Raw genomic sequence first — 22,983 nt, 5'->3', positions numbered from 1 at the left:
TTAACCAGTGATTGCGTGGTCGCTACCGGATAGTCCTGGAACATTCAGAGAAGCGTAACCTCAGCTGCCTCCTACAGAGACAGCAATTTGCATCCCTGAACGGCGGCATTTTGCATTCACCTGCTAAGACCATCATTGTCTTTTCTCCCACTGTAGGCTACAAGTCTTCAATGATATTCTGCTACTGTAGAAGTAGTACAGTTGTCATGCCTGGCTGACATAGCCACTATTTTAATCTAGTTGCCGACTTAGAAAGAGTGTGTAGTCTATTCTTCAAAAATGTCTGAAACTTCTTCTGTCCACTCCGGATCACTCGCGTCCAGCCAGCGGATCATGCAGCTTGCTCTCAAGGGAGAATGGATTGCGGTCGAGCAGACAATTAAAGCGCTGGAGAAAGGAGACCCAGAAATCTTCCAGACAGATGAGGTAAGACATTTTCTGTTTGAGTTAATGCCTCATGGTTTGTCATGCTAGTTTCCATCACTAGTTTGCATTGTCACAACCAAAATATTCATTGATATTATGGAGTCCACTGGGCTTTTTTCCACTGAACTATTTTCGTCTTATATTTTTACTAGGCTAGAAAGAAATTTGTTACATAGTGATGTAGAAGATCTAATAGTTTTACATTTAATAGTTTTCTACATTTAATATTTTAATAGTTTTCTACATTTAATATTTGCAATATTAAATATGTCAGTATTACATTTAGCCTATTTATCTGTCTTTTTTTTTTATAGGAGTCAGGATTAAGTCTGTTTATAATTGCTGTGAAAGAGAACCGTGTGGCTGTAGTGGAGAGGTTGTTGGAGATGGGAGTCAACCCAACTGACAAAAGCAAGGTGAGCCAGACCCAAAGCTATTACTTACAAAGACAGACACATTGAAATTAATGCGAACATTTATCACCAATGACATGTAGGCCTGCAGTGGGAAAAGGTAACTTTTCACTCGCAGTGATTAAAACAGCAAGGACTCAAAAGCGTGGAAAAAGAGGTACCCTTTTATAAAGAATCACAAGATGTATCCATTAAAAATGTAACTCCCTAAAAGTAGGCTACTTTTGTGTATTTTTGCCTGTCATGTGCTGTTGTAGAATTAACAAGTAAAGGCTTTCTGTATCCCGTACTTTGCAATCTCTTGCCTCAAGTCATCAAAGATACGTTGTGTTGAGTGGCATTGAGGGTCTTGAGGAGGTACAGTACCAGGGAAAAGGCCATTATCTCACAGTGGGTTGGGCAATAGGAGAATGCAAGTGTGAATGCAGTATTAGATTGTTTGTTATTGCTGACCTTTTCTTCTGAGACCCTAAAATGCTCCGTTTTATGACTACTTGAACAAGAATGAAACAAACAAACAAAAATGGCCTGTTCACAGTCTCTACATTTTGGACACATTTAATGTGTCAGCATACAGTATACAGCGATCACTAAGAACTATTATGATACCTCTGTAATCTTTTTTCCAGTATTTTGTGTCATAGTCATTTGCCCAGTCACAGCTAGTTCCTGGAACCCTCCCACAAAACATGCCCATAAAGTGGTGACATAATGCTTTGCTGCAGGTGTTGTCTCCCCACAATTTGTCATTAAAACCATTTAATCCACACTGTTTCTTTCACCCACAAAACAAATTAAAGCCTTTAACATTTCGTATTTCGGAACATGCCCTGGCCGCAGAGAGGGCAGGCTATCTGGGAGTTCCTTTTATTCCAGTGGGAAGTATTTCCCGGATTTGTATGAAAATTATTCATTTGTGTTCTTCTGGGAACATCAAAAGAGGTGCACAGAACAGATAGATAGGTAGAACATGCATACACATGCATAAATACAGTACACACACATGCATAAATACAGTACACACACATGCACACACACACATGCATAAATACAGTACACACACATGCATAAATACAGTACACACACATGCATAAATACAGTACACACACATGCATAAATACAGTACACACACATGCATAACTACAGTACACACACATGCATAAATACAGTACACACACATGCATAAATACAGTACACACACATGCACGCACACACACACAAACACAAATCCAAGCTTAACCAAGAGAGATAAATGAAGAAAGACGGATGTCACTTTGAAGTGCGGCATGGCATTCATTAACCTCCTACTCACCAAATATGGCTGCGGCATCACAATTGAGGTTGAACTGGAAGGAGACCAAACCTTGTTAAGAGTGGTGCCAGTTTCTCAGTGGCAGCAGCCATGACTTTTACCAGCAATTTGAGATTATCAAAAGGTCCTTTTACACGTCCTAGCAGGCCCAAATGGCTCATTCAGGAATAATTAATAGAATTTTACGGCTCGGAAAACGCAAAATTATGAATCATTATAACAGTTAGCATCACAATCTCCACTATTAAACAGACAGGCTGTTTTGAGTGACAGCTCAAATGTTGTGTTTCCAATAAACATGCCTTTTCTCTTTTCCTCCACTTCTTTTTTTTTTGGACGTTTTCTGCTTTTCATATGATGTATTACATTTTCCTTTTAATTTACAGCTGGAAGTCTATGGACGCCTTCCCTGCCGTCGTTTTTCCATGTCATCTGAAACACATAATTCACTAAAGGAACTTCACTTTGACTTATTGAGAGATTTACTTGCGTCCATTCCTAAGACATGTGAGCCCCCAAAATCTTTGGATGTGGGCCTTTGCTCATCTATTTATTTTTAATGCAACCACTCACATGCATCTATCATAGGTGGCCTGATCTGCGGAATTCAATAAGATTGCTGAGCTTATTTCAGTGCATAAAAAGGCCATGGCTTTAGAAAACCAGTTCACTTCATACTAAGTCAAAGACTACAGCTTTTTATCAACCATTGAAAACCACATTGACATATCGTAAATGCACCGCTAGCATTTATAGGTCAACCTTGGCCTAAAAGAACAAACATAAATTGCCCCTTTAATGTCGAAAGTAAGCCTGCTTGTGTGCTGAGATGATAAATCTCCCCCAGCTTTGTTCCTCAGTGCATGGATATGCGGTGTCCATTGTGCTGCTTGGCCTGGGAGAATTTACTGGAGTCTGGCAAGGTTAAGGCTTTATCCAAAAAGAGGGTGGTTGAGCCCAAGCTAACGCTATGAGCTCCTATGGCTCCTCTGGCCCAGAATGGCATGGCGTGCGAATGAGGATAACAGAGGGGAATTCTTCGGTCGTTAACACATTCGGAGGCTGCGGTTTTGACGTATGCATTGTGGGGAAGGGTGTGCGGTAAGACCCAATTCACCTCAGACGCTCTAGCTCAACCATCTGACTTTTTCAAATGCCCTCATTCACCCCTCAGAGTTGTCCTTGCATCTGTCTTTATATACCCCCATCCCCTTCCATTTTCACTCACATCCCACAGTGTTAAGTCATTCCATCAGGCTCTTTTTGACAGGTTGACAGCTGTGCTTTCCTGGACAAATTCTGTAAGTGCTTGTTACCTAAGACCATTTCAGGGAAGGAGCCAGGAATTGTTTGCACTGGCAGTGTCCTTAGCGGGGGCCTCCTCTTGGTAGTTAATGCGTGTAATTAACATGAGCGCTAGTGTGGCAATAGTTGGACGGCACATGCCTGGCACTCACATTTTGCACTCTTCCCTCCCGAGGCCCGTGGAGTCGGCTTTCCATCGCCGTGTTGGCATGGTAACTGCTCTTCCCCCTGGAATTTTTTGGGGTGTTTGTGTTTGCTTCCTTACTTGGCTCTCATTGTGCTCTCACTGCGCGTCCCAACAGAGCCATTTTGTCCCAGTTGAGGTAACCGTTTTTTTTTCCCCCCTGCTCAGTGATTTCCAAAATAATTTGGGGGTTTGTGGAATTTCGGCAGTTCCTTATTACTGGGAGTCCAAATTGTTTTCTCTGTGGTGCTCCACAGTATGTAGTTTCAGCCTTCAGTCTATTCCTTGCCATGGCCTAAAATACCATAATGTAGGGTGAAAACGCTGTCTTTGTAAATAACTGGTAATCCCACTCCATCAGCCGGGTATAGACCACACCACATCTTGACAGTGGTTGCAAAAAAAAAACTAATGCCTGCTTTATATATTCTGCCAAACTTCAATCTTCTCTCCCCGTCTCCACTCCCTTAAATTCGTGGAAAGCCCCCTCAAAATATTTTATGTGTCCGCTTTGAAAAGGGGGTGATCGAAAGGACTTGACATATGCCGTCACTCTAGGTCCCACTGCTGGAATGTCTGGTGGTTCTTGTAAAAGTGTGACTGAACGGTGTCTGAGCACCCCTGAACTCACAAAATTGGGAAAAGTGTCTGTGGAGTCCTCAAGCTTCCCAATCCATTGTTTCAGTGAGGTGCACATTCAGAAAAAGCCATTTTGCATAATTAGTTTCATCCAAATGATAAGGCCATTATTACAGGATGTATTTATATGAAGTCATTATACCCATATGTGTTTGATTTTGCAGAGTTGTCAGGAACGTTTCATATTTTGAAAGGCTTGAAAAGCAATTCACACATTAAGATGACTTTGAGAGTGTGAATTGTTTTCTTGTGTCCCACAGGATGGCAGGACAGCCTTGCATATAGCAGCAGCTCACTCCAAAGACGAAATTGTGAGACTCTTGGCAAGAAAGGCAGACCCCAATATTCCCGGAGGGGTAGGAAGCACACCCATACACCCCCTCATCCTCTCTCACTCTCACACTCTCTCTCTCTCTCTTTTTCTCTGTCTCCCTCTTCCCTTTGTCCCACTGTCTGCTTGTCCACCCATCCTTTTTCAATGTCTTCCTCTCTGACCTCGTTCTATTTCTGGTTCCTTCTTTGTCTCTCTCTCTACCTCTACCTCTGTCTCTTTTTACTGGCAAGCGTATTAACTGCTGAGAAGAGTCTGTGAAAAGTGGCATTCCAGTGGTTTGGCATATAGCTTCTCTCTACTTTACAAATGTTAACTGAGACTGCCATTATTTATGTAAGTTTTGGCAGGGAAGCTAAGGGATTCTGACGCACTGAGGATTTGATGGACAGGATCCTCTGCGCTTTGCTACCCAAAGTCTGATGTGATTTTAATGTTTGTGCAGAATGTTCTTAATATTGAATGCATATGTAATCCGCCTTACAAATCTTTGTTTTTGGTGGGATTTGTGTTAGACTTTTGGGGGTTTGTGATAGATTTGTTTAGTACAAACTAAGTCTGACTTTCAGTGCTTCAGCAACACTAGAGACTGTATGGAGAGGGTTAACAGAATGCCCCCTACAAAGACTTTTCAAAATGCCATTTGAGTTGAGTGTATAGAGAGAGAGAATGAGAGAAGAGAGAGAGAGAGAGAGAGAGAGAGAGAGAGAGAGTTTTCATTTAGACCAATCTGAGAGCAAAATTGGGGACGTGTGGGTGTGTGAGGGGGATAACATCACTTGTCACACATTCTGAAGGCAAAGCACAGAGGCGGGAAAATTGCCGCCATGAGGCTTTTGGGTCAGGAGCAGTCTGTCAGTGATGTACAACACACTCTCCCATAGCATTCTGTTGATTACACACGGATAATTACTTTCTGACTGGAACAATTGTGGTTTTGCAACCACATTAATATGCAGTTAATGTCTTGTATCCCAAATGCATTTAATTTCTTGTGATGCATTTAAATTGCCACTGAATTCAATTTAGAAGACAATAGACCTCTAAATATCTGAATTTAACATTTTGTACTGTATGAAGTAGGCTACACCACCAATTGCTTTGCAAGACCACAAATTGCTATGCAAAGTATGTCGATGTAATTAATTTAAACTGTTTCTCTTTTATATGTATATTGGTCTTTTAATCTAGGGTTGTTCTCATGAAGTAACCATTTTAGCCTGATATAACACTTGCAGTGTTCCTCTAAGAACCCGGGTTGGATTCCCAAACCCGTCGTTGCGAGTCCGTGTGGCTTTGGATAAAAAGTGCTAAATACCAGACAAATCTTCATCATCCTTAAGAACTAGCCAGTGGCTCATCATGTGTTTCATGTGTTCTGCGGAGGTTATATGGACTGTTGTCCTGTCAGCATGAATGATTTATGGGTTCTTTGCTGTAATCCGAATAACCAGACAAATTCCTCAGACAACACATTTATTACATTACAGTTTTGAGTTTGCCTCTTTGTTTCTATTGGGATTAGAGTAGGACACCTTAAGCCTAAGACTAAGAGTGTTTTTGATCATGATACAGCCCAAGGACCAGCTGCCTCTGCACTTTGCCGCCTGCCGACCGACAGGATCCCACGGAGCTGTCCACACCCTCCTCAAACTCTCCAGCAAGGATGCCCGTCTGCACCCAGATACGGTATATGTCTAGAGAATCATTCAGTTTTGGCATATTGCAAATGTACAGAAAAAGGTGTATTTTATTGGCCATTAAACATGTTTTATCAGTTAGATATAGGATAATTTCTGGACTTTCTTTATATCCCCATATCTGGACTTTCTTTATATCCCCATATTGGTGTTGGAACAGACAGTAACAGAACGCCAGTATTGTCTGAATGTGGTGTTAACCCTTCTTGTTCATTTTGGCTGGGCACCAGCCGTTCAGACATGCCAAGACCGTATCATTGTTTCCGTGTGTGTGTGTGTGTGTGTGTGTGTGTGTGTGTGTGTGTGTGTGTGTGTGTGTGTGTGTGTGTGTGCGTGTGTGCGTGCGTGTCGAGTGTGTGTATTTTGCAATGTAATTTTCATTTCAGGATGGCTGCATTCCACTTCTTCTGGCTGTTGAATCAGGGAATGTTGGAATCGTTAAGGAGCTGCTTGGAGCTTTATCAGAGCCTCAGCTGCGGGCCCAGAGACATGTAAGAGCTGGCAGCGCCATCCCATAGTTACACACGCCCCAGATACCAGGCCAATTGTAATAGTGTCATTTCATACTGACACAGAGGCGACTAGAGACATATTTGTCAGTTGTAATCAACCATAGCAGTCAGTCATGAATTTCCTGCAACAGGGAATGTGTTACTTGTGGAAATTACATAATAAAGTATAGCCAAATGGCAATCAGACATTTTGAGATATTGCTCCATCTTAGGTGGATCAGACAAGGATTTCCAGTGGCTTTGTTGATGATAGATGCATCCACAAGGATGACGGCATACCGATATCATAGTCATTTTCATGCCATCATTGCTTATAAATATATCCTTAAGAATCTGCAGTTGCAGTTGAAAGTGTGTGCGTGCTTGTCTGTGTCTCTGTGTGTGTGTTTGTGTGTGTGTGTGTGTGTGTGTGTGTGTGTGTGTGTGTGTGTGTGTCTATGTCCAATCAATAAAACAATGTAAAGTTACATGGGAGAGCTTTTAATTCTCTGAGCCATTTTATCACAGTTTTTTACAGTGTCTGGAGAGCTGATTGGAGCCGTGCCTGATCTTTATCAACTTTGTGTTTGGGTTTTTACTGCTCAGTATTTTTGAGCGCTGTGGTTACAGAGCCAGCATTAATATATTATAGTCTTCTTTGCCCACATGCAGGATATTTAAACTGATGCAATTGCTCGGGGCATGTAATCTAATTACACAACATCGCTATGAAAGTTTATTAAAGCTTCTCCCTTCATTACGCCAATGGCTTGACATTTTGGGGATCCTTTCCAGAGAAGCAAAATCTGAAAAGAGGTTATCATTGAAGTGTCACAAATGACAAGACATGCACATAACAAAGGATGTTGTGTTACCAGGGAGACGGAGACTCTGCCCTCCATATTTGCTGTCGAAGAAAGGATGCAGAGATGGCAAAGATCCTGGTGGAGTTTGGGGCCAATGTTGACTTCCAGAATGTGAGCATGACCCCATTTTATGGAGCATTATATGAAAACTTTGATCTGAATTGGCTCTACATTATTCACTTCTGTCTACAAAGATGTTCTTTTTCTAGTGTCAGATGTGACCAGCCACCAGCTCATGAAAGTTCAACATTTGGTATCCTGTTTACAATACAGTACATTTAAATAATAATTTGTAAATGCCTGCTTAACACTTAGTTTTTAGTATTTGCACGGTATCATTGCACTGTACCATTCATGTACCATACAGACTGAGTCTCAAACCTTGGTAGAACAAGACTGTTGTTGTTGTTGTTGTTGTCATTATTTCTGTAAAGGTGGGTGTAGTGTGAGTGCCATAGATTGTGTGACTGGTGTGTCCTCTGTCCCCCACTGACTGCAGGAGGAGGGCCAGACCCCTCTTCACATCGCTGCCTGGGAGGGAGATGAGGCCACTCTGAAGGTCTTCTACCAGGGCAAGGCCAACCCAAACATAGCAGACAAGGTGAGCAGTGTGTGTGGAGTGAGTCAGTGGGCACTGGGCCTCAGACGGTGCTGATCCGACAGGCCCCAGTTTGACCATTTAACAGTCTACTTGTCATTCGCCGCCTCAAAGGAGTATACTGCTAGACACAATGGATGCTGGCAGCAGATCATTGCTGGAGTTTTCCACGATGAAATGATTGTGTGTCTCACCCGTGTTGAGGTTTAGTTGGCTGCGTGTCACTTAAACCTCTTATCACAGGACCCCATGATCAATCTCAAAGCAGTCAAAGCTGAACAGTTGTCCTAAATGTTCCAGACGTTATGTCAGCTTGTGGCTGATAATCATTCAGAGCTGTTTTATAAGGACATTTGTTCATAGCTCCGACAGTTTCTACTGTAACACTTTAAAGACATTTCTGTCTTCTGCTCTTTATTGTCATATATACTTATTCATTCTTTCATCGATATGTTCATTTAACCATCAATCATTTAACCATCAATCAATCAGTCAATCAACTAATTCATTGTTTGACGCCTTTAAATTATTGCATATTTGAGATTCATCATGGTGTTCATATGAAACTCTGAAGGTTCGAAGGTGAGTGTGCAGTAGCTCGCTGTGGCTCTCTAACTGTGTACTGACTCCTCTGTCCTTGCTCCAGATGGATAGATCCCCTCTGCATGTTGCTGCCGAACGTGGCCATACCAACATTGTGGAGGTGCTAACGGAGAAGTTCAAGTCCAACGTGCTGGCAAGGACCAAGGTATTGGCCACCTCTGCCTCCTGCTGTAACCACACTTGCCAGAGCTAATCGTTCAACTTCAGGGGTAATGTGATTCTCTGTCCAAGAAAACAGAGGGTCCAGAAGGCCAGGTGGTGTGGGATAGCCTCCAGGCTAGTAGTCAGAGATAACTGATTATGAGTGCCTCTGGGGCTTCCCAGAATTCGCTGGCTGGCGTGAGATTCACGGTTTTGGTCTCTCACACGCAAACACTCCGTTTTCCAGCATTAAGTTGTTACAGGTGCAGTAATGCGTTTGTGGTGTTGAAAAGAAAAAATAGCACTCCATCTTCATCAGTGATGTAGTTCAAATGTGCCAAAAAAGATTTCTCGAACGAAAATCTAACCGAGATATACTAAACTCATTGAAACCACATCTAAATTCTTGAATTTCCCCTTGAGGATCAATAAAGTATCTATCTATCTATCTATCTATCTATCTATCTATCTATCTATCTAAACAAAAATATTCTAAGCTGATTTTGTTTTTCCAGACACGTTTCTCTTTTTTGGGTCTGCATACTGCATTTACATTTACATGTATTAATTTGGCGGATGCATTTATCCACAGCGACTTACAGCAATGGAATAACATTGAAACTATTAACATTTAAGCATTTTAACAGTTGAGCTACAGAGCTACAACTACAGCAATAGAATAACATTCAAGCTTCTGCCCTTGTAAAAGTGTGTCCCTGTGTGTTGTGTAGGATGGCAGCACACTGCTGTACGTTGCCTCTCAGTGTGGTCACCCTGAGACTGCCCTGGCCTTCCTGAAGAAAGGCGTCCCCCTGCATATGCCCAATAAGGTGAACGACATAGTGGAGGATAATGGCATTCACTGACAGAGAACTACACCTATTTACCAAAAAGCCTTTGGTGGTGAAGAATGATAGATTTTCATGTGGACTGTTGATTGATTATAGTGTTTCTCTTGATTCCCTTCCCATAATCTCTTCTAGTCTGGCGCCGTTTGTCTGCACGCCGCGGCCAAGCGTGGACACACTGCTGTAGTGAAGGCTCTGCTCCTGAAGGGGGCGCAGGTGGACGCCACCACTAAAGATGGCCTTACTGCCCTCCACGTGGCTGTGCAATACTGCAAGCCCCTGGTGGTGCAGATGCTGCTGGGCTTCGGGGCCAAAGTCCAGCTCAATGGTGGCAAGGTGAAGCTCCGTGGTGATATTGTAGTGCGGATGTGTAGTGTGTCATGATGAATGGTCACAGCATCGTTATAATTCTAGAGATGATACAGACATCATAAACCCCCATTATAGAAACTGTGCAGTGGTTCTTGTAGGCATATAGATCCTATGTGTGGAAGATCAAGTACGAGTACAGACTGAAAGAGATGGATTGATAGGTCAGGGTGATTCATGTGTGTTTTCTCTGTATGTGCGTGTGTGTGTGGGGGCTGGGGTTGCGTACCCAGGATCAGGAGACACCTTTGCACATCGCTGCCCGCGTGAAAGAGGGGGAGAAGGTGGCGAGATGCTTCTGAAGAGCGGGGCAGATGTGAACGCTGAGCAGGAGGTCAGCAGGGTCACCGCGCCACAAAACACTCCAAAGACGAGCAGATCCCTCAAATCACTCTCCAGACCTTCAAGAGACAGAAGCAGCTATCGACAGAATCTAAGCCCTCAAAAAATTTCAACCTCAAGTCTGTCTAAGCCTCTTAAGGAGTCTAAATTGAAGGGATCAACATTACATGGAAAACTAGAAGGGCACTTGGAGACTGGATAACTCCACCAAGGCCATTTTGCTATATCTCGCAATCTTAACAAAAGTTTAAAGTTTCAGAATGTTATTGGGTTTTTGCCCTGGTCTTCGCTATCCCCGTTCATTAAGGGGATGGCATTCATGAAAAATCGGGCCTGTTATTAATACGTAACCTTGCTGACAAATAGACATACAAGCCAAACCAAAAATATCACTTTGGCAGAGATAATCATTATAGTCTCTGTGGGGATTATTGGTCTCTAAGAATATTATTAATATGTCAAAATTGCTATCTGCAGTCATCTCTGACCTCTTCTTGTGTCCGTGTCGTCTCCAGAATGGGGAAACTGCCATGCATGTCGCTGCTCGCCACGGTAGCCTTCAGATGCTGAGGTCTCTTATAGAAGAGGGAGGTGACCTGACATGGAAATCTAAGGTGCATCTGCGAATGGGTTTCATATTTTTGTTTTGTAAATATATGAATGCATCTAGTTTTTGTAGCGATTTTTTACCTTTTTCTGCAACAGAACATTTTCAGGTTTCCTCAAGATATGCAAATATGCCTGAAACAATATAAAAACACACGTTAAAAACAGACACACACACACACACACACACACACACACACAGTCACACACACACACGACACACACATACGCACACAAACACTCACACCCTCCCTATTACTGTCACTCTTATAACCTTCTTATAACCACCCTGTGAGACATTTCTAATAATCATATTTCCACCGAATGGTCCTATGTAGGCAGGAGAGAATCCCCTCCACGTGGCTGTTCGCCACTGCCATGCTCCCATAGTGGAGGAGATCCTGAGCTACCTGACCAGGGAGAGGAGCCTGGACAGGGCACAGTGCTGCGTCAGGCAGCAGAACCAGGTCAGACTGCTACTGCCTGAGCTATCACACACAGAAGACCTTGTGTGTCTGTGCGTGCATGCGTGCGTGCGTGTGTGCGTGCGTGCGTGCGTGCGTGCGTGAGTGAGTGCGTGTGTGTGCGTGTGTGTGCCAGTGGTAATCGCTAACAGATGAAACCGTGGCTTTTGGATGTTTATGTATCTGAGAAATAACAGACCCTTAAATTCTGACAGAGCTGGATACAGGCTCTTATAGTGTTGCGATAAATCTCTCCATCATAACTTTACCTTCGAAATAAAATATCTGATGGTGTCCTTTAGTGTTCTGATACCCATCTATTCTTTTGAAGCTTACAATTAAACTGAATGTGAAATGAATGTCAGTGATGCCATGTGACCATGTGTGTTGGCAGAGGGGGGAAACCTCTTTGCACCTGGCAGCCGAACTCAGGAAGGATAGTGTCCATGAGAACGGGGAGGATGTCCTCATCGTCCGAACCCTCATGGAGTACGATGCCAATGTTACTGCAACAACAAGAGAGGTCTGCACATTTACACTTCCTCACGGAGAATCTGGAGGAATTGTAGAACTGACCTAAATCAGTAGTTCAGCACATTCAGTAGTAATGTGTATTACTTGGTAATGGCTTGTTGTCTTTACTTAAAATATTACATAATTTCAGTTGGAAAACTTTGATCAATGTGTTGTCAATGTGCTGCCTTTAGATGTGTTTAGATGTGCTGACCTTGCCTTCCTTGATTTGTTTATAGACTATATTATAATGAGTGCACACTTTGAGTCGCTGTGCTCGGCTGTGTGTTTGTGTGGTCCTGTAGTTAAGGGAGACTCCGCTGCATTACTGTGCCCGGGTGGGAAACACGGCTGTCCTGCAAGAGATCCTGCGTGGCGTGGCTGCCAGCTGCCTGCAGATGGCTGTCAACAAGCATGCCAAGGTACGGCGCCCGGCCAGCCTGCCCGCCCGCCTGGCTGGCTGATGAGAACCGTATGCCACTCCACTCGCCGCCTAATGAGGGCTGTGGGAAAAGCTGGCCTGCTTGTGCCAGATCGCAGGCTGGACTAATAGGCCTTTCTAGGATTATGGGACGGTCATTCTCTTTCTTTCTTTCTTGCTTTCTTTCTTTTTCACTCTTTTTTCTTTCCATCTTTCTTTCTTTCTTGTTTTTACTTTAGTTCTTTCTTTCTCTCCCACTGTTCTGTTTCTGTTTCCATTTCTGTTGGTCTCTGGCACACTCTCACTCCTTCCTTCTTTCTATCACCAACTCTTCCTCTGTCTCTCACTCTCTATTTTTGTGTCACTTCAGTGTCTCTTGCTATTTCTGTCTATCAAGGGCACTTTCTCTTCTCTCTCTCTTTCTTCTCTTTCTTTCTTTTCTTTCTTTCTTCTCTGTCTTCTCTTTCTCTCTCTCTCTCTCTGTGTCTCTCATATATGAAGGATTCCTAAGTCAAAGGCTTTCTCTTTTGTTGGCTGTGCCCAACAGAATGGCTGGTCCCCACTGCTCCTGGCTGCCGAACGAGGTCACTTGGAAGTGGTCAGGATACTGCTGCAGAACCACGCCAGGGTAGATGTCTTTGATGAGGTGACTACTCGATGGATGCTTCCTCTGTTGCCGCTAGCTCCAGTCAACATCAAAGGAATACCGCGATTGCTTTTAGACGAACCTTCCCCTGCCTTCGTTTTTTTTTTCTTTTTTTTTTTTCTTTCTTCATCTTTTTTGCCTGAATCAGCAAATATGATGAAATGGTTGGTTTGTCTGAGAGCGTGTGGTATGGTAACTATGGGCACTCCTTTCTGCAGGATGGCAAGGCAGCTCTTCATTTGGCGGCTGAGAATGGCCATGAAGACATTGCAGACCTCCTGCTGTCCCATAAGGCCTTTGTCAACGCAAAGACCAAACTGGGCTTGACGCCACTGCACCTAGCCGCGCAAAACGGCTCCACCCGTCTGGTCCGACTGCTGGTGGAGACACACGTGGCCAGTACAGACGCCCTTTCCCTTGTGAGTGAGGACCACATCCTCCCTACCATTATAATCTCCTCTACTGTCCACTATGCAAATACATTGTGGTGGATCTTCAAGTAAGATTGCTGTCTCACAGATATAATGCAATTATTATTTCCCTGTCCTCCAGAATAAACAGACGCCTCTGCATCTCGCTGCCATGAGTGGACAACTGGACGTTTGCAGTAGCCTGTTAAAGCTGAGAGCTGACATCACTGCCACTGATATTGTTAGTTTCAGTTCTTTGTGCTGATTTGATTTGTCGTTCCATCCATCTAGTCATTTATTTGAACATTTTGAGAAGAGTTTAATCAATCCATCTGCTCATCTGTGAAACCACAGATTCATACATCTCTCCTTCTGCCTATCTATATGTATCTACATATATATTAATGCATTGTATGTCTTTATAGTACTTTGATTTTCTAAAATGTACATTAATATATTATAGTAATTTGCATTCTTTCTCCTGTAATTTATCAAATTCTTACCTATCCTGTCCAGCATGGGCAGACACCCCTCCACTTGGCTGCAGAGAATGACCACTCTGAGGTGGTGCAGCTTTTCCTGAAGCACCGGCCAGAGCTAGCCACCCTGGCCAACGTGGAAGGTGCCACCTGTACCCACATCGCCGCGGCAAAGGGCAGCGTCGCGGTCATCAGGGAGCTGCTCAAGTTCAACCAGGGGGGCGTGAGCACACTGCACAACAAGGTCAGCTGACATCACCAACTGGAATGTCACTGGGAGGTGGAATGGTGGTTCACATGGTTTCCGTGATGGAATACTCTGTATGTTTTTGAAATGGACACGGCAGGGCTGTGACCACCATAGTTAAGTACGAAGGGAAAAATAGCGTAATTGTGTATTCAAGAAAAAATCATTGCCAGAAAAAAATCAATAAGGCACTTTTCACATGAAAAAGGTAGTTGGCAAAATAGCATACTTAATGTGATATAATACTTACCATATGAGGCCACATACAGTATCCAAAAGTAAATATTGCTGTCTCAGGAATAGTTGAATGATTTGTGGACTGACTGTATAAAGTATAAACTGTTTAGACTTTAGAGTTTTTGATCTTGTCTACCACATATCTTGGAAGTTCCTCAACACTTCTGCATGTCTTGCAGTCATCTAGAAATAGGTTGTCTTCCAAGTGTCTTGCATAATGTTTAGACCACATAATTGCACATAATTGCATAATGTTTGAACCACAAAATATTACATGGAGGTGAGCATGGTGATTGTTGTTTTATTTTAACCCTCTCTATTCCCATACTTCATCAGGCCAACGGCTCCTGTCCTCTACATCTGGCTGCAGCTGGAGGTCACACGGAGGTTGTGAAGGTCCTTCTGGAGGCCGGAGCCTCAGCAGCAGACGAGGACGTTGTGAGTGCCAACATTTGAGTTCAGTGTCAGCCAGAGTATGAAATTGTGTACCGTATTTTCCGGACTATAAGTCGCACTATAAGCAGGGTTCCCACGGGTCCTTGAAATCCTTGAAAGTTTGTGAATCTGAAAAAAATAATTCAAGGCCCTTGAAAGTTTTTGAAAAGAGACATAAATAAATGGAGGTCCTTGAAAGTCCTTGAATTTCTTTTTGAGGAAAAAAAATCCATACAATTACGTACAATTCCGCTTATTAACATGTACACGGCCAGCATGATTTCTGCGTGTTTCCCACGTGTAGTGTTTGTTGCCCAAATATTTAATTTAACATTCTGATAATCAAACCGACAGGTTCATGGTAACGAGTTTAACTTGTTTAGGACAAGTTTATTTCAGCTCAGTTTTATGCAAAATACAAACATGAAAAATAGAATATGCCTACCATCTGTCATATGACCAAAAATAAAAGAAAACTGCGACAAGGTATCCTTGGTCTGTTGAGGTAACATAGTTTTACCATGCCCACGCTTGAAATTTATCAACACATTAGGTCCTTGAATTTAAGGATATTGGGCCTGGAAAGTCCTTGAAAGGTCCTTGAATTTGATCTTAACCAAGGTATGGGAACCCTGTATAAGTTTTTTCATAGTTTGGCTGGTCCTGCGACTCAAGTGCAACACATATATATTTATATATATGGTTTTTCCTCTTCATGACACATTTTTTGACTGGTGCGACTTATAGTCCGGAAAATATGGTAATTGGTTTCAGTCTGTGCTATTTAATCATTTGAGGTGGTTTCAGACAATGTTTGTTGTTTCAACACACTCTGTCTTCAGGAAGGAATGACAGCCATTCACCTGGCTGCCAGGAGTGGTCACATTCACATCCTGGAGGTGCTGAAGAACAATATCTCTTTGAAGATCAGCAGCTCTAAGGTGACTTTGCCAGAAATAAACACGTTTGGTATCTCTCATTACAGTAATATAATGTAACAGTTTTATTGTGTATATGTGTGTGTGTGTGTGTGTGTGTGTGTGTGTGTGTGTGTGTGTGTGTGTGCATTCCCAGACAGGGTTGACAGCTCTGCATGTTGCCGCCTGTTTTGGTCAAGTGGAATTTGTGAGAGAGATGTTGACCAAGGTGCCTGCCACCATGCGCAGTGACCGTCCCCACAGCACACTCAAGAGAAGTGGAGAGGGCTCTCACAGACAGCCACCTCCCTCAGAGGTAGAGGCCTACAGGCAGACACTTTACCAGAAGCTATTATTCAGAACAACAGGAAAGCTCTCTGTCTTTCTCTCTCTCTCTCTCTCTCTCTCTCTCTCTCTCTCTCTCTCTCTCTATTCAGTTCAATAAGCTTTATTGGGATGACTGAAGATTTGGCAGCATTATATTAATATCTCTCCCTCTCTCTGCCCCCCCTCCAGTCAGGATACACTCCCCTGCATCTGGCTGCCCAGTCAGGCCATGAGAGTGTGGTGCGGCTGCTGCTAAACTCTCCTGGAGTGCAGGCAGATGCAGAGACTGACACACAGGCATGTTTACTCTTATATTCCTCAGTTCTGCGGACACAGCTGCTGTTAGCCCACAAACTGCCCCATATAGTGCCCACTAATGTACTGGGTTTGAAAACCAGCACACAAACCATATCATATTCAGAAGCTTGCATATGAGCTTGTTCAGACCATTGCTGTGGTCATTGCATGTCAACATACTCAAGCACTGAAGACTACAATTCTGAAAATCAACAGTTTAGTTGCCCTGAAATACCTAATCAAGTGGAAAAAGCTCGTAGGCCTAGTGATTGTAGCTGGGTGTTTTTTAACTGAAGTATATTTGTCGTCTCATTGTCAGCATTAACTTTTTGTTGTTGACACCCTGTTAACATTAGCATGTGTCTCTTGATGCCATGTTAGCATTAGCATGTAGTTGTTGACGCCATGTTAGCATTAGGATGTGGTTGTTGGTGCCATGTTAGCATTAGCATGTGGTTGTTGGTGCCATGTTAGCATTATCATGTGGTTGTTGATGCCATGTTAGCATTACCATCAGAGAGGGTTAAAGCGGAGCTAGTAATAAAGGATCTTTGTTACCATGTGGTTGTTGGTGCCATGTTAGCATTAGCATGTGGTTGTTGATGCCATGTTAGCATTATCATGTGGTGACACTGTGTCCCTTAGGGCTCCACCCCGCTCCACCTGGCGGCCCAGAGTGGCCACACGGCCGTGGTGGGTCTGCTCCTCAGCCGGTCCGGCTCCCTGCTGCAGCTGAGAGACAAACGTGGGCGCACCTGCCTCCACCTGGCCGCCGCCAATGGGCATGTGGCCATGGTGAGAGTGCTGCTGGGCCAAGGGGCAGAGATCAACCTCACAGACCAGGTGATAATACACAGAGGTGGGCAGGGATATGTGGGTATGGAGATGTTCACTTCTTGGAGACTTCATGTAACAACTGGACATGTTATTATCGTTAATCAGTTTGATCAGCATGCTAAACTACGCTAGTGTGAACCAAGCAAATGTGTCATGGAGTAATGTTATTCTATGGTAACTGTGATATTAAACCTGACAAATGTAGTAGTTAGCCCCCATTTCCTTTCAGACGGGCTGGACTCCTTTGCACTATGCCGCTAAGGCTGGGTGTCTGCACATGGTGCGTTTCCTGGTGGAGAGTGGAGCGTCAGCGCGGGTTAAGTGTCTCCAGGGCCGGACGCCATTACAGTACGCAGCTGGAGAGAACCATCAGGCCACCGTCAGCTTCCTGCTGTGCAGAGACAACAACACGCTACACCTACTGGAGGATAGGAGGGTTAGCTGAGCTTCATGTCTTTGGATTTGATCCTGTCTCTCTCTTTCCCCCCTTCCCACTGCCCATATGGAAAAAGTCTGTAAAACTCATACATATCTATATACTTTATGTATGATTACAGTGTCAACACACATAATTATGGCCCCTTTCATTTCTTTTTTTTAGTCTTGCATATTGAGGGTGTTATGCCAATCTAATAATAAATGTATATGTGATATATTTACCACAGAATTATCATGACAGTTGTGAAACCTATTCACTTTTTCAATATGGGGCCCTTCCCTTGTTTGTAGTGTCTCACTCATTTTTTTGTTTTGGCGTTATATTTTCTCAGTCTGCCTGCCTGTACCTCTCATTTTTTCGGTCTATTCACAGTATTTTTGTTTTAAATGGCTGGTTTCTTGTTGTTGTTATAGGCACTGCTGCCCAGACCAAAAACTGAACTTTGAATAGATTTTCTATTTCAAATGGCAAATAAAGTCCAAAACTTGGCTTAATGCCTGCCTGAGAAAGGAACCCTTGCGTGACTCGGGCTTATGGAGAAACTAGGTCTATGTCTAAATTCATTTTTTGAATGGAATTTCCCAGTGGATGCCAAATGTCTATCCAGCCACTAGAGGGCAGCCTTGAACTAGTATTACACTCCCCGAAACATCTACTCTCCTCTTATCCCTCTAGTTTGTGTTTGACCTGATGGTGTGCGGCCGCCTGAATGGGAACCTGGCTCTGGACGAGCTGGTGCTCCATTCCACCGCCCCACTGGAGACGGCCGTGCGTCTGTCCCGCGCCCTGGGCCAGGCAGCCCTGCGGGAGAAGGAGCGCGCTGTGGACCTCCAGGCGGCGGCGCGGCACTGCGAGTCCTTAGCCTCCGATCTGCTCACCGTGGCCTCAGCTGTCGGGGGCCGTGGAGCGGGACAAATCCTACGGGCGGTGGACCACCGCGGGGCCAGCGTCCTGGACTGCCTGATCGAGTGCCGGCAGAAGGGCGTGGTGTCGCACCCTGCTGTGCAGAAGTACCTGACGGAGGTGTGGTTCGGCAGCCTGCAGTGGGACTCATGGAAGATCCTGCTGCTGTTCTTCGGGTTACTGCTCTGTCCCCCGCTCTGGCTGGTCTTGTCCCTGCCTCTCAAGCACAGGTTAGAGTTACACTCTCTTGAGAGTCTAATTATGTACCGGTTGCATTCATCTTGGTTTGGGCATCCTTGATTTGGTACTCATGTTTGGTTCTGTGAATAAAGGACAGATATCAGAATAGCACTTTTAAGAGAGGGGAGAGAGAGAGAGAAAGACTGAGAGACTATATTTGCTATAAAATTTAATATAAACTACCGTGGGTTGAAATATTGGCCAGAGTGAATATGGGGGAAAGGCAAATATTCATCCTAGCAATTTGAAATGTTTCAATACTTTTATTATTATTATTTCCCATTAGATTCAATACCATACCCATTGTGAAGTTCATGAGTCATCTGGTGTCCCATGTCTTCCTCCTGGCTCTGTTCATCCTCACCATAGTCTACCCCCCAATCAACCCCATCTCCCTGGGCCACCTAGTCCCAGCCTGGTCAGAGTGGCTCCTGCTGGCCTGGCTCTGTGGCATGGTGGTGTCCGAGCTCACCCACCCCGGTGAGCGGGCCGGGCTAGCCTGGATCCGCATCATGCTCCTGGGCTTCTCACTGGCGGCCGTCCTCCTGCACCTCCTGGCCGTGGTGCTCCAGTGGTGGCCGCCCAGCCACCTGCACTGCCTGTTCGCCCGCAACGTGCTGCTGGCCGTGGCCATGACACTGGGCTTCATCCAGCTGCTGGAGTTCCTCACCTTCCACCACCTTTTCGGACCCTGGGCCATCATCATCCGTGACCTGATGAAGGACCTGGGACGCTTTGCCGTCATCCTGGTGCTCTTCCACGCGGCCTTCACCATGAGCCTGTCTGCCGTGTGTCAGCCTGTGTATCCCGCGAATGTCCGAGACGTGGACCCGGACAACGCCACTGAGACCCTGGACGCTCCAGAGCCGGAGCTAACCCCGCTCGATGTCTCGGTGCTGCTGTTCTTCGCCCTCTTTGGACTCACCGAGCCCGAAGCCATGCCTGCCCTGGAGCGCTCGCCCCCGGCTGCCGCCGTGGTAGCCCACCTGGCGTTCGGCATCTACCTGGTGGTGACGGTCATCGTCCTGATCAACCTGCTCATCGCCATGATGAGCGACACCTACCAGCGCATCCAGGCCCAGTCGGACATGCAGTGGAAGTTTGGTCGGGCCGTACTGATCCGTGACATGAGCCGCAAGTCCGGAACACCGTCGCCGTTCAATCTTTTCACCAACCTGTTCTTCTATGCCAAGATTCTGTGCAAACATGGAGGTTTGTTATGATCGTCCTGTAATTATTAGCATGAGTCAGTAATAAAATATTTAAACAGAACTGCACTCTTACTGATAAAAGCTAATCCTGCTTGGGCTTGGGTAATACGAATGATGTGCTCTCTGGGTCAATGGTGTAAATATGAAACCTGTTGGTCATACATTACCAAATAAGAAAAACAGATGAGTCAGATTTTCAGGAAGCAGATTCGCCTGAGAGACTTACGGCTTTGGCAAAAAACTTATAGAGGCGTAACGACGTGAAATGTGCAAAAACAGTATCATTTGTAACCTTCACCGGTTTAGTGTGTGATGCAGCGTCCATTTTTAAAAATGACGTGTTTGTTGTCCCCCATCGCAGGTAAGATCTGCTCAACGGAGGCCCGAGATTTGATGGGTGAGGAGGAGGATGTGGAGGGTCTGTCCGACAGTCGCTCGCTGGACATGCTTGCCCACTCATCCGTCAGCTGGATGCGGGGTAACAGGAGGACACAGGTCATTCCTGAGGGCAAGTACAGCTCCCCCCCTCCTCCCTCCTCTCTCTCCACTTCAAAACACACACCAATCAAAGCAGGATCAAGGGGACTGCCTCTACTGTATGCACTCTCCTTCTGTTATTTCATATTTCAGTTTTATGAGCTGTTGCAGAGGATGCAGCTTCTCCCATGACTACAATACATTAATTGAACCGGATTTTTAAACTGTAGTTGAACTAGAGCTGCATAGTAGGTGCAAATGAAAGGTTTAGCACATGGTTTCTAAGTAAGCATATTTAGCCTACCATCATTTCAAGTCATTTAGGGGCTAAATAAATAGCTAGTCACTCTAGATTAGCACTGCATGCTAATTGACTGCAAATGCATGTGACCATGCCATGCTGTGACTGTGGGTCGTGCTGTGTCCTGTGTTCAGTTGGTGAAGCCTCACTGGCCCCGAGGCAGATGGGCAGTGGGCAGGTGCGGGTGGAGCAGGTGGTGGACTGGGCAGCGGTGGTCCAGCGTTTCCTCGCCCTCCATGGACAGCCACAGAGGGACCGTAACCCACTGGAGAGAGAGAAGGAAGGATAATAATGTGACAAGACAAGAGAATGTAACTGTGAGGTGAAAAAGCAGCTTTACTTGAGAACCTAACTACATCAAGAAGATGTGTCAATGTAACATCTGTAACATCATTACACTGCCTTGTTAGGTTCTCATGTGCTTGTAATTGCCATTTGGTGATATAGCCACTGTCGGGTCTAGTGTTAGCATTGCAAGTATGCTGTTTATTTCTGGTTTCTAGCTCACAGTACTTTCTACAGAAACCAAGATGTGTTGTAAATCAGGACCATATTTACAAGACAGCATGTGGCTATTAAATAACCACTAATGAACCTAACTTCAGGTTGACATTCACAACACTGCCATTTTGGTAAGATAATTTCCTCTTGCAGTTTTATCTCTTTGAATGTATTTAGCATGCTTTTTTTTTTACTACAAGTGTAATCTTGTCTGTATGACTAATATTGTCATCATGTTCTGACTGTTGACCATTGAAACGAACTCCAGAAGCACACTTAATCATGGAGCTCTATGGCAACATTTGAAAGTATTTTGCAGATCCTTACATTAACACACATATACTTGTATTCAATGTACATGTAGATCCACAGACAGCTAATAGAGCCTTTATGGGTGAACAGAGTTGTTCCCAACTCCACAACGCATATCTTTAAATTATGGCTGTGTAAAATATCTGTAAATATTGTACCCACTCTGCTCAACTCGCTGGGGTCTAAATTAAACAAGGGGATTCACAGCTCTCCTATTAATAAAGTCTGTAACGCTTGGGAAACCAGGGCCTCTCTCCGTAGCGGGTGAGACAGGACAGGATGTCATTCGTCTACTGGCTAGTGGAAGGATCAAGCACAGGCTGTGCTTTGGCTGATTGATGCCATTAAAGCTTGTAACAGTCCATGAGTCAGTGTCAGAGTACGTCGGCCGAATAAGACCATCGGGGATTTTTTAAATAGAGAAACCACTCAGAGAGTGCTGCTGATGGACAGAAGATAGTAGAACCACTCCGAGAGTGCTGTTGATGGACGAAACATAGTACTAACAAGACAAGATAACGTGGAGGTGGTCAATGTAAAGCAGCCAGAAAGTTCAGAAAAAAAACTCTCATGCCACTCTTCATAAAAATGCTTTGTTAAAACTGGTATGGTATGGCTATGGTATGAAAACTCAATAAAATACACTCCAAGTTGTTTCAGGGAGTGAATATTATTATTTTTTTTTTAATAAATGGACAGTCCTCTAGTGTCCTCTAGGCCTAAATGGGACTACGATACGAAGTGTCGTATGGAGCTTTTCTACGATGAATGAAATTCAACAAAGTCATGTGTGATGTGCCTTTGTGTGGATATTTTATGATGACCTTTGTGTGGATATTTTATGATGACCTTTGTGCTGTGTACAGTTCTCTTTCCAGCTGACTATTATGTTCTAATCAGAATTTTATGTAGCTTTGATATACACACAATTATATACTGTATGTGGCTCACTCAGTAAATCATGAGAATGTCTCAATATTCTGCCATTATGTGCTTTTTGTATAAAACATTGTAAATCCCCGTAGGCTATAATTTGAACTGTCATGTCATAAATATTTTTCAACAAATTCCACTACCCAGCTGTTTTGAATTACAACCGTAGTAAAACAAAGCAGAGTCATGTACAGCACTGTATTTCATGATTCATTACATAAAGTTTTGAAGTGCAGATTTTCACTCTGCCTTTTTACCCTGC

General features: G+C 44.2%; 1 protein-coding gene across 1 annotated transcript; it reads left to right on the top strand.

Moving 5' to 3' along the window:
• The first annotated feature begins 90 nt into the window (after positions 1-90).
• On the top strand, positions 91-22,983 carry trpn1 (transient receptor potential cation channel, subfamily N, member 1). The gene is given in 30 exon segments (XM_048230501.1): positions 91-426; positions 741-842; positions 4,540-4,635; positions 6,186-6,299; positions 6,697-6,801; positions 7,680-7,778; positions 8,167-8,268; positions 8,912-9,013; positions 9,741-9,839; positions 9,993-10,193; positions 10,460-10,508; positions 10,511-10,560; positions 11,084-11,182; positions 11,513-11,641; positions 12,033-12,161; positions 12,457-12,573; positions 13,120-13,218; positions 13,437-13,637; positions 13,771-13,869; positions 14,145-14,351; positions 14,928-15,029; positions 15,869-15,967; positions 16,101-16,259; positions 16,460-16,567; positions 17,213-17,410; positions 17,634-17,840; positions 18,519-18,976; positions 19,273-20,198; positions 20,559-20,705; positions 21,110-22,983. Coding segments are annotated over 30 exon segments (4,905 nt in total). The 5' UTR covers positions 91-279; the 3' UTR covers positions 21,265-22,983.

The sequence above is a fragment of the Alosa alosa genome, chromosome 20 (genome assembly GCF_017589495.1).
Source record: "Alosa alosa isolate M-15738 ecotype Scorff River chromosome 20, AALO_Geno_1.1, whole genome shotgun sequence".
Classification (NCBI taxonomy): domain Eukaryota; kingdom Metazoa; phylum Chordata; class Actinopteri; order Clupeiformes; family Clupeidae; genus Alosa; species Alosa alosa.
Note: the sequence above shows the minus strand (reverse complement) of the source record. Positions and strands in the feature narration are given on the sequence as shown.